Raw genomic sequence first — 12328 nt, 5'->3', positions numbered from 1 at the left:
CGTGACAATATGACAGAATTTTTCGAAAATCACGAAATCCTCGATTCTCAGTCAGTTTTATCTCACTGCTGCGATGAGGAAGAAAGCGAAGAATCTAGTGGAAAAATGCAGGAAAGGATACGTGTCTTGCAAGACTTTATCTTGAAATATGGCAACATTGGACGTATGACAGTGACATCACGAACACGACATTGGCAATTCTAAAAATTGCAGCAGAAAAGAAAGATCTTCCCGTTCCTGCAGTTTTGTATTGATCTTCTACTAAATATTTGTTCGTGACATTTCTAAAAGAACAACAGAAAAATGCAAGGTTTGAGCCTTCAAAGCTTGAAGAAGCACAAAGCTGTGAGTAGTTGTTCATTGAGCATATCAACTTTCAATATTTTCTTTTTGCACTTCTTACATAATTAACCTCTAATCTATCTAACAACATCGCAGTAACGAATATCATTTTTGTTTAGTTGATCCCGCTATACGTATGCACGGCCCTGGGTTGCGGCGGAGCGGTGTTCTACCTTTTGCGGCTGGCTACACGCTCGCCCGACGTCTCCTGGAGCAAGAGGAACAACCCCGAGCCCTGGGAAGAGTACAGGACAAAGCAGTACAAGGTAAGACTTCTAATTATAATAATTTTATTACAGACAACTCAAACCTTGGTTAGGGTATACAAAAGGGTGTGCCCTTTTTGGGACACTTTCAGTTAGTTTCCTAAATTTTGCCATAGGTATATATTTATTTAGCTATATAATACTTATGGGATTTATTTTAAAGATTGGACACAAGGTATCACTTAATGATAACAACATTACTTAAGTCTAATTATATCTACTACTGCTTCCAAAGTGCATGTGTAGAAGAAGTGGCGGAACAAACTATACTGCAGTATTTGCACTGGATGTCAATTTTTAAATATAGATCTCATAAATGTAAATCATGGATGAATGCATGTTGTCTACATAAGAAAAATGTGATCCAAGTATTTTTATGGTTTACATACAGAAAAATTGTTTATTACCAATTAAACAATATACAAAGAACACGAAATTACAAGTATAAATTGAAATGTACCAAACAGTTGCATAGCAAATGACACAAGTGTGAGCTAAAATGGTGGTCTTCCGCTAATGTTATATTACTTTCAAAAGAAGTCGTCTTTTAAGTTGTTTTAGATTTAGATTAGGCTTTGACATTATTATGTGTATGTATGTAAAAGAAGTAGGTACAAAACTGAGCATAGTTCATTGATATGGATACACTGATAACAAAATTTATTTTGGTCCACAGTTCTACTCGCCCAACAGGGATTACAGTAAGGAGGGGTCTCCGGCTCCCAAATACTAAAATTGGATCAGTTGAATCAATAGCACCGATTGCTTTACATTATTGCTAGAAGTTTATCATTTAATAAATAGAATATGTGATATCCAAATGGTCTTTTATTTTTTTTTTATCAATTTGTTTGTAGACTAAATAAGTTTGACTGGTATTAGTCCCAGCTGCACATGTTTGTAAGTAGGTACTGCTCTCTGTTATGATTCTGTTGATGAATGGTTCAAACAGTGTGACCAGTGACAACAATGGTACAAAGTCCTGTTTCTTGAATGCCCAAAGATGAAAATCATTATGTTGTTCAACTGAAAACTACTACCGAAGAGCAGGTGATATTTAAAATAATTGAAAGGTTTTATAAAAGTCAAAATTAAAACAAGTGTCTCATAAAAAACATAATTTATTCTAGATTAGTAGATTTCATAAGAAACTAAAAAATAGTCAAATAAAAATATAATAAAATTGACTATTATGCTGACGTGAGAAATATAAAATGCATCTCATAACATATTTTTATGCCACCATCGCTCCGAAGGCAAACGATCACAGTCCTGCTCCCTCCCCCGCGCGCGCCGCTTTGGTAGAGTCGGCGTCGCGCCGCGTTGTACAACGTGACAACGATTTATTGTATAATAATCTTGGTTAGTTAGTACCTTTGAGCCTTATATTACAAACGCATCAACATTCATTATAATCCAAACATTAACAGATTATGCACTTTTCTTAACCTAAAATATATTTTATGTTGCTATAACAACATTACAAAGTTATTTTTATTACGCATTTCATTTTATTATACTCGGTATTACTTCTTCTTTTTGTAAATTTGTATAATCGAAGTCTCGCTTTAACTTGGTATCCAAAAAAATTGTTGGTTTTCATCTCGACAGAGCTTAAAATGTAAACGTAAAAAGCAGAGAACCTCTCTGAACTGTGCCTACTGCACTAAGTGTTTATTGGATAACATTGCTAACTCTCTCCTTCAACTTTGCGTGTTAACTATTTCTTATAAATGTAGGGATGGTTTTTATACTAGTTTCAAGAATAATCTGGACAATTATCCAAACAATAAGATGTGACCAGCTTCTTATGTGATAAAAAATATAAAGTTTAATAACAAAATCAACTTAATAATAGGCTATTTGACTGTATTAAAAATATACATTTCTTTTATGTCATCAGTCTTAATATTAATTTTTTGGAGCGATTTGTAATAACGCGAGATAAAAATATTGCATTATTTAAACAAAATATGTCTCAGAAAATTAGGTTTTTATATGCAGCTGTCACGTGACTAAAAACGAAAGTGATTGGCTATTTCTCTTATGACGTCAATTATCCATAAACAGACTGTCGATCGTACCGTTCCTTAGTGTTCGCTATTATTTTTCAAGATTTTATAAGTGTTTGATCGCTCAGGATTACTCAGATAACATAGGTATTTAATAATGGAAACCAATTCCGCGAAAGCTGAGTCAAAACCTACCAAAAGTGGACGCAATAATGGTTGGAAGAAGAAATCTGGATTGTCTTCTTCAAAGACAATCCAGATTTCTATGCTGCCGAACTGAGGAATGTGAAAACATCAATGTAAGTATATCTTGGTAACCACTGATCTTAGATCATGATCTGAAACCACTTCTTGCGAATATTCAAATCCATCGGCATAGAAAAAAACACTTTCGTAGGAGTTTTTATTGTTGTATTAGTGCATTGAGGCACTGCACAACATTTATAGGAACTCATTTTAATAATTTTCACACATACTCGTATGACGTGGCACAAGTTAAATAAAACAAGAGAAAATCAAAACTTTTCGAAACACCAACAAGCTTTGTATGATATTTACACGAAATTTACGTCACAGCATGCCATGGCCGCCATATTGCTAAAAGTCGCGTTTTGGCGGCATATTTGAATATTTCATTTTCTTTTTCGATTTTTTAATAAAATAGCTGTAATAAAGGCAGAAAAGTATTTTTGTAGGGCTCCTTATAAACAAATAAATACCCTGAGATAGTTTTAGAACTTTGTCAAATAGCCTATTAATGTGATCAACATTTGAAAGTATTCTAAAGCGAGATTGGAAATTATATTACGCTACCCGATATGTTAAAAAAAATCTCATTTTCAATAATGAATAAAATTTTTGAATAGCATTTAAAAAGTTACTCTTAATTTTTGAGTGGTTTTTAATAGCCAACCTGTATATCCATTTCATATATGTGTCGCTAACAGAAGTTTGTAAACAAAAGTGAAACTGAAATTTCTATGGCCCAGGTTATTCTGAAACTTTGACTGATGTTTAAAACCCATCGTGTATATGTTTTATACTGGACGCTATAATTCGAAGTCCGTTGACAAAGGTTACAAACATTGATAGCAGTGTTCGGTTTACATGTAGCACCCAACAGAAGTAACTTGAGGCGCCCCATCGGTGTTCAGCTACTGCTGCGGGTAGGGGTTGTAGCCGGGCTGCGGCGGCGGGTACTGCCCGGGCTGCGGCGGGTACTGGTAGGCCTGGTGCAACATGAAAACATTACTCTTTATAGCACCACAATAAATACAGCAATACGTTAATAATCACGCAAAAGTTTAAAAAGTATTAAAAAATATAACAAAAGGCGACCTTATTACTCTCTTTGGCTTTGTATATTTCTGGTTAAGCGGGGTGACCTATCTTTAAAGCCTGACTAGGAATATATCAGACCTGTCAATGAGGACGTTACTTCTGGGTTTCATAATTAAGTAATAGTGAGGCGAGGATTTATAAATCGACTTGTTTCGGTAAGAAGTGGGGATACAAATATCGCAATCTGGGGAGGCGTGGTGCACGGGAAGCGTACCTGGTAGGGCTGCGCGGGCGGCAGGCGCGCGTGGTGCGGGTAGGGCAGCGTGGCGTACGGGTTGTACAGCGCCGGCATGGGCGGCGCGTAGTACGGCAGCCCCGCCGCGCCGTACGGCAGCGGCATGCCTGCGGACCGCGTTACTGCACATTGGTACTCGCCACTAGTGGGAGGTGGCACGGCGCGCGATAAACTTTAGATGTTTCATTATGACGTGAAACAAAAAGAATAGTGGGCGCGCGTTCCATGCTAGCGCCGCCGGACAATATAAAATCTATATAAATAAATACTATACAAATCGCCCAAGTAAACTATACCATCATCATACAGTGTGTTTATTAAATATACGTTTCTACCTGTTTATTGAAATCGACCAAAAAATTGTTTACAAATATTACGAAATTCCACGCAATTCTTTGGTATTTTATAACGACAGTGCAGGTTACTGCGTTATACATACCACGTTGCATGTCCACTCCTAATAAGAAGAAGAACGTTTCTTGTATGGGAGCACTCCTTTAATAATTACTTTGTTATTTGATATTTTGAAAAGTAATATGCAAGTAAATATCTATACTAATATTATAAAGCTGAAGAGTTTGTTTTGTTTGTTTGTTTGTTTGTTTGTTTAAACGCGCTAATCTCAGAAACTACTGAACCGATTTGAATAATTCTTTCACTGTTAGATAGTCTATTTATCGAGGAAGGCTATAGGCTACATTTTATCCCGGATTTCCTACGGGAAACGTCAACAATGCAGGTGAAAGTTGAATGAGTCGGTCATCTGCGAGCTTTCCACGCGAACGCTGCGCAAACCAACAAAGATATAGTAAAACAATGTACTAAAGATGTGAAGTACTCATTTTTTGCCACAAAAAAGTCCGCGAGAGCATATATCTATCTCTAAAGGTGTACTAACAATAACCACTTTTATGTTCATTTTTTAAGATTATTTTTTCATTATAAACATAAGTTATTTTAAACCAATTTTCTTTAATTCAGTATTAATCCTTATCCAAATAAATATGTTTATTACTTTCGGCTTTTCATGTAGACTAAAATTGCCATTTACAGTATATAAATCAGACGAATAGGTTTTGAGATATAGTCGTTATAAGCAATTTGAAGCGAAACATTTAATACGGCGAACCAGCGTTCTTTCTAATACGCGTTACCGCCTGAGTCTGCCCGATTATGAGTATTTAATTGTAAACACAACTGTCTTTGATATCACTTAATTTCAATGAAAATCTTAGAAGATATTACTATTTTAAAGTAAAGTAAAGTATCAGCCTGTAAGATCCCACTACTGGGCACTATACGGTCTCCGTTCCGTCGGGGGTAATGATGTGGGCCAAGTCGTCGCCAAGTCGCATAACAATTAGCAGCTATAATTGATAAAGCCGAGGAGGATGTTTGCAAAAATAAATATGATGCCCAAAATAACTATTCCACGCGGACGAAGTCGCGGGCACAGCTAGTTCTGTGATAATTTTAAGCAGCTAGGCTATGAAATATAAACTTTTATTGTATGGGGATCTCCAGTAATATATATTTTTTTATTATACCTAAGTATTTTTTGTTACAGCGGCAGCAGAATAATTAAAAAAAAACTGCTTTCTAGCTATGACTGTTTATAAGATACAGCGTAGTGAGACAGACGCAGTCAGCGGAGGCTTAGTAATAAAGTCCCGTTTTTACTATTTAGGTACGGAACCGTAAAAAACCGGTTAGCTTACCTTGTGGTTGCTGCGGGTAAGGTAAAGCTGCGGCGGGGGTGGAGCTAGCGCTGGGGCCCGCGGCGGGGGCGGAGCTAGCGGGGGGCGCGGCGGGGGGCGCCGGCCGCGGCGGGGGAGAGCGCCGCTGCACAACCGGCTAACATACAAAATTAATTTAACATACATACATAAAATCACGCCTTTTTCCCCGGACGGGTAGGCAGAGACTACAACTTTTCATTTGCCCTGCATACCTCTTTCGCTTCATCCACATTCATTACTCTCTTCATACAAGCTCGGCAGTTTGCAAGGACGTCTTTAATTTGATCAAGATACGTTCGTCTAGACCTTTTCTTCGCCTTGTATATCTGCTTAGCAACCTGCTTTCATTCATCCTCTCCACATAACCAAACCATCTTAACATACCCTTTTCTATTCCTGTAACAACATCTTCTTTCACATCATAATATTCCCTTATCACGTTGTTTCTTATTGGTCATTGAATTTCACACCGACCATACTCCTTAACGCTCTCATTTCCACCACATTAATTAATTTAAAATTGTTTAAAATTAATTTAATTTAAAGCGTTCAAAATTCTGGGTGCACTCAGTGCGCTGAAGTTGAATACTTGATTAGAGATGATTTCTTGGTTACATAAATAAAACTGGCCGTAAACTGTTTCAAATGACATCAGAAAAACAAGAATTTTGTTTTGATAGTCAATGCTCAGAGATAGTATTTTTTTTTTTAACAAATAACAAGTATTCCATATAGTTGGGAGTTGAACCTTGAACACCAGCGTCATGAAACACGCGAACCACTGGAATAATACAATTATCGCTTCCTAACAACCATCTTATATGGGAATGTTTCGGAGTAAAAATATGGAAAAACCGAATTTTTAAGGCAAAAGTGCATAGATAATAATGGATCTTATATTCGACTCTTTGCTCTTCCTTGGTATACCAAACGCCAATTTCATATGTAAGGACCTAATCAATACATATAATAAAACTGTAACTGAACTTTGTCTGTACATTAAAGATATTTAAGAAAAAAAAATATAAGGGGTCTTTTTAGGGTCAATAGAAGCCAAAACAATTTTTTTTAGAATTTTTGTCTGCCTGTCTGTCTGTCCGTCTGTCTGTCTGTATGTTTGTACGCGCATCACGCAAAACCTACCGAACGGATCAGAACGAAACGGCACAGATATAGTTAGTAACCTGGATTAGAATATAGGCTACTTTTTATCCTGAAATTCTATCCCAAGGGGATGAAATAGGGAGTGCAAGTTTGTATGAAACTTCGTCATTTTTGAATCGATATAAAAAGCTATAAATAATTAATTATTATATTTATTACTAGAAATTTCTTTAAAATTATTTGTATGGCAAAACAACGTTTGCCGGGGCAGCTAGTATTATTAAACGTGGTCGTTCACCTCGTCGGCGGGCTGCGGCGCGGCGGGCGCGGGGCGGGACGCCTCCTGCGTCAGGTCCTTCAGCAGCTCCTCCTTCTCCGTCTTGCGCGCGAAGCAGAAATCCGACACCTTGTTTTGGAACGCTAGCAGCAGCTGGGAACATTCAATAACTTTTAAAGTTAAGCTTACTCGAAGGAAACTAGACGGTGACGTGGGCTATACACCTCAAATGATACCCCGCAACTGCCAGCACACACGCTGCTACAAAGGTCATCTTCGACGCCTGCTCATTAGCTCTTTTCTCTCACCATATCGTTATAAGAAGAACCTGTCTGAAGGTGGATGTAGCAATGTGAAGCTGACCTGCGTGAGGTCGTTGTAGAACTTGCTGCCCTCCTGCAGGTTGCTGGTGAGGTCCTGGTAGGCGTCGCTGGCGGCCGCCAGCTTGCCCAGCACGTCGTCGCGGCCGCTGGCGCCGCCGCGGCTGGCCATGAGCTCGGCGTGCGCCGCCTGCAGCTCGGCCAGCAGCGCCTCCTGCGCCGCCAGGCTGGCCGCCACCTGTCTCTGCAGCGGCTGCAGCGCGGCGCCCAGCGCGGCGGCCGACAGCGCGGGCTCGTCCAGCGCGCCGTCGGCGGCCAGCGCGGCCAGGAAGGCGGCCTTGAGGTCCAGCGTCACGTCCTTGAGCGCGGCCTCCAGCGCGTCGCGCTCCGCCTTGAGGCGCTCCACGCCGCGCATGAGCTCGCGCAGCCTCGAGGCCGCGCCGCACTCGCCCGTGGCGTTCTGCGGCGCCGCCGGCACGCCCGCCGACAGCTCGCCCTCGCTGCCGCTCAGCAGCAGGATGTTCTGACAAATACAGCATTGTCATCAATGTCCTGCATATTTTTTATTCAGAAAATACTTCTAAATGTTGAACAGACTTATGTTGCACATAATTTATCAACCCAAAACGTTAAAGTCGACCCACCTACACTACACTTATCTTAAACTGCTTATCGGCACAAGACCGCAAGACCGAATACGAATGATACCTCCTTGTGCTGCGCAAACTTCTGCTGCACGATGTTGTCGGCGCGCACGGCGTTGTCGATGATCTGGCGGTACTTGTCGGCGTTGGCGCGGAAGGCGGCCGTGAGCTGCGCGGACGGCGTGCGCGCCCAGCGAGCGCCGAACTGCAGCCGCAAGGCCGCGTCCGCGTCCGCCTCCTCGCGCAGCAGCCGCTCCGTCTCCTCCAGCAGCTCCTTGTTGCGCTGCAGCAGCTCGGGCAGCTCCTGGGAGAACGACACTTCTTATCCCGAATGCTGTGAGGCTGTCTATAGGCGATTCGACATAAATCATGGATAATCACGATGGAGGGGGTCCGTTAAAATATCGATAGTGTTTAACTTCGTCGCGTATCACCGAGGGGGAAAATTGTGTTGAAAATGCTAGAAACACCTAGTGATTACATTGACAGGTCTTAAGAGCGATGACAATATTTATACATATTCTTTATTGAAAGTGAGTTAAGTATAGGTAAGTAACAGCATGCGATGGCGATGTTGTCCGTCTGTAGCTCAGATCCAGGCCTCCCGAATGCTGTACGTACACTACCTGCATGAGTCTCTGCAGCGCGGGCAGGCCGCCCTTGTCCCTGACGGCGGCGGCCTTGTCGCGGATGGAGGCGGGCAGGCCGTGGCTCTGCTCCACGCAGGCCGGCAGCGACAGCGACGCCAGGATGCTGTTCAGCAGCTGCGTCGCGTCGCGCAGCTTCGCGATCTCCGCGTTCACCAGCTCCGAGCGCCGGCCCGCTGATGTTTGTAGCGCCTGAATTACGATGACAAATACACACTATAATTACAAAATTCACGTGTCGTCATCTATGGTTTCTGGCAAAGAAGAATAATCACTAAAAGCAAATAATTAAAAACTTTATTTTATTTAATGAAAATAAAGATAACAAACAAACCTGATGAACCACGGCCGGCACCAATCCCGCAAACAGGTCCTTCCCCGCGGCCCAGCGCTCGGGCGGCGGCAGCGGCTTGGCCACGGCGGCGCGCTGCACGGGCTCCAGCGCCGCCGCGTCGGGCACGCGCTCGTGGTAGATGAAGTCGTTGTCGCGGCGCGCGGCCGCCAGCTGCCGCGCCGCGCGCGCCGCCGCGTCCGCCGCCGCGCCCGCGCCCGCGCCCCCCGCGCCGCCCGCCTTCAGCGCCTCCGCCGCCAGCTGCAGGCGCGCGATCTCCTCGCCCACCGCCTTGTTCTGACGGCATACGGCCGCCTGCCCAATGCAATCCAATGTAAATATCAAAACCCATATGGTCGTCCTCCCCTTGGAAGGAAAGTAAAAAAAAAAAAAACGACGCGTTATGAGAAAGCAAACGAAAGAGAAGTATCCCATGATTCGTCGAAAATAACCGTAACGTTGAAAGAGCAAAAGATGATGGCGAAGTAAAGCCTCCGTGGAGCCACACAGCTCAGTCCCCACCTGGTGGTAGTGAGCGAGCCCCCGCATGAGCGCCTGCTTGGCGGCGACCGCGGGCAGCCACCCCCGCTCCCACAGCCCCCGCAGCTGCTCGCGCTGCATGGCCCGCAGCGCCTCAGTGTACAGCTCCTCCGCCTGAGCGCACACCTTGGCAACCATGCTGTCCTTCATCTCGTCTAGAGGAACAATTTTTAACTGCTACAATCACATCAAGAGTATAAAAAATAACAACATTCATACATATAATCACGTCTATATCCCTTGCGGCATAGTAAGAGCCAAGTCTTAAAAATACTGATAGGCCACAATCAGCTGTTTGGCCTTTACTGATAGAACAAGAAGTGACAAGTTGCAAGCCTATCGCCTAAAAGAAGAATCCCAAGTTTATAAGCCTATCCTTTAGTAGACTTTCACGACATCCATGGGAATGGGATGGAGTGGTCCTACTCTAAAATGCCGAGAACCATTCCTATTTTGGTTTTGCAATTATTATGGAATTAAAGGCCGCCTGCGAAGGGGTTTTTACCATAGTATACATCTCACATTGTAAACTTATACAATCAGAAAATATTCTTTGGCCAATAATTGTTACTTGTCTTATGATTCCCAATAGTCACTCACACACAATAACGAAGGAGTTTTATATAATTGATATATTAATTATACTCCTGCAAAACAACTATATTTTATTTAAATCTGTAGACAGTGGTGTGGCAAACCTCTGATGCACTTGTAAGCTATGACCTCCTGCGCCTGCGCAAGCATGAGCGCGGCCAGCGCGCCCAGCGTGTCGGGGCTGAGGTCCGGCGTGGTCTCCTGGTGCACCGCCAGCAGGATGTTCGCCTTGAGGTAGTTGAAGATGCCTGCAGCTTGCTGAAATCAAGCAGGAACTATTTGCTGACAAAACACAAAACCCTGCCTGTTCTAAGGTGTACAGGGTACACCATGATTCAAGCTGGAATTAGGTTCTTCTCCACCTTACCACCAAAATTACAAACCTTTCTTATCAGCTCAGCGCATGGTTGTAGACAACTTCTTTAAAAAGAGAAACAAAAGCAACCAGAGAAAAGATGATACCTATTTAATTCCTCATAATAAGATAAATACTTTTTAAAGAATAACTTTTGGATCAATAGTAATTATGATTTGTCACCTGGAGATGCTTGGCAGCCAGTTTTAATGAGTCCTCGGTGTCGAGCGGCTGCTGCGCCGCCAGTGCGCTCTGCTGCGCCGCGATGTTGAACAGGATGCACATGCGCTCGTACGCCAGCGACGACACCGCTGGAGCATATCACTTTTTATTTGCAAAAGATAAATAAGCAAGCAGTGTTTGAGCTTTAGTGGTCAAATGGTAAGGTGGTCATATGAGAAAGTTTTATGCACAGAGTGGTACAAATATGTGCCACCATGTTCTAACTAAACAATCCTTTCCGAGTTTCTAACTGATGCTCTCACAGTAAGGGAGAGTTTTAGAAATAGACTGATGGATCAGAGCATTGTATTTATGATAGGCATAGGCACACTTACAGGAACAGCTAACAAATAGGAAACAATGACACATTAACATGATGAAGTGGGATGGATTGCTACAAGTTGTAGTTTAAGATTAATCATAAATAATAGTTAAACATTATTGGTTTACAAAATGTGAATCAAAATATTGTAATAAAATGTATTGTGAGTATTGTACTATTTAACAATAAAAATAATGAGGCAGATTTTTGTGAACGGATACTTACTCAGACTCATCCGACCACCAAAAATGGAGCCCTTGTCAAATGCATCCTTCCATTTGAATGGAATCTGTACTTCTTGTGGCGGCAGCTTGCTTTCCAGCGACGCCAGCTGGTCATAGTAGCTGCAACCAACCAACAAGTATTCCTATTACGCCACTGAAATCAGTTACCTGACTCTGATATACTTACCAAATGTTATAGACATATTAATGCTGTGTGTTAAGAAAAGCAGTCAGCATAACTGTGTACCTACCTAATAATCTAAGCTGATTAGATTAGTGCAATTTACAGACATAGATGTATAGTGTAAGCACAGCCCACACTGAGGAGGGTTTCAGTAAATACTTAGTACAAAATCCTTTAATCTTAACGTTTGTTAAACTAGATGTAGTTTGATGACATCACTATTTTATTTGTTTTGATTGTGAGGCCTTGAAGAGCACGATTAGAGTATTTTCGTTCATATAATACATAATTATTCAGTCTCAATGATGAGTCACCTGTACAGGATCTCCAGCGAAGACTTCTCAAACACCTTCCAAATAGCGTTGGTTCTCAAGCGACTCAACTCTGTCAGAGCCTCCGAGTAATCCTCATGGCTCTCGCCGGTGTTGTAAGTCGATTGTATAAGGTTTTTCAGAGGCTTTACTATATCTACGTCCGAAGACTTTTTTAAAGGAACAAACAATAACTCGGCCATTTCTACGAATGACAAACAAAATAAAGTTTTTAGCACAGAGAAGATTGCCTGCCTGACAATATGATGACAGATATTTGTTTTGCATTGGAATTGGGGAGTGTCAACGTCATTGTCA

The 12328-nt window shown here is 42.0% G+C and overlaps 2 protein-coding genes across 2 annotated transcripts; one reads left to right on the top strand and one right to left on the bottom strand.

Moving 5' to 3' along the window:
- The first annotated feature begins 168 nt into the window (after nucleotides 1-168).
- LOC106134800 (cytochrome c oxidase subunit NDUFA4) lies at nucleotides 169-1429 on the top strand. The gene is made up of 3 exons (XM_013334937.2): nucleotides 169-345; nucleotides 462-608; nucleotides 1285-1429. The coding sequence occupies exons 1-3, from the start codon at nucleotides 304-306 to the stop codon at nucleotides 1339-1341; spliced, it is 246 nt and encodes an 81-aa protein (XP_013190391.1). The 5' UTR covers nucleotides 169-303; the 3' UTR covers nucleotides 1342-1429.
- A 284-nt stretch (nucleotides 1430-1713) lies between these two features.
- LOC106134830 (programmed cell death 6-interacting protein) lies at nucleotides 1714-12290 on the bottom strand. The gene is made up of 13 exons (XM_060946139.1): nucleotides 12014-12290; nucleotides 11517-11635; nucleotides 10931-11058; nucleotides 10497-10650; nucleotides 9781-9953; nucleotides 9262-9573; nucleotides 8907-9119; nucleotides 8345-8584; nucleotides 7680-8159; nucleotides 7338-7469; nucleotides 5915-6050; nucleotides 4176-4303; nucleotides 1714-3849 (listed from the first exon to the last, which is right to left on the bottom strand). The coding sequence occupies exons 1-13, from the start codon at nucleotides 12211-12213 to the stop codon at nucleotides 3775-3777; spliced, it is 2490 nt and encodes an 829-aa protein (XP_060802122.1). The 5' UTR covers nucleotides 12214-12290; the 3' UTR covers nucleotides 1714-3774.
- Between the last annotated feature and the right edge of the window lie 38 nt (nucleotides 12291-12328).

Source organism: Amyelois transitella, chromosome 10, assembly GCF_032362555.1.
Source record: "Amyelois transitella isolate CPQ chromosome 10, ilAmyTran1.1, whole genome shotgun sequence".
NCBI classification, from domain to species: domain Eukaryota; kingdom Metazoa; phylum Arthropoda; class Insecta; order Lepidoptera; family Pyralidae; genus Amyelois; species Amyelois transitella.
This window is presented reverse-complemented; position numbering and strand designations above follow the sequence as displayed.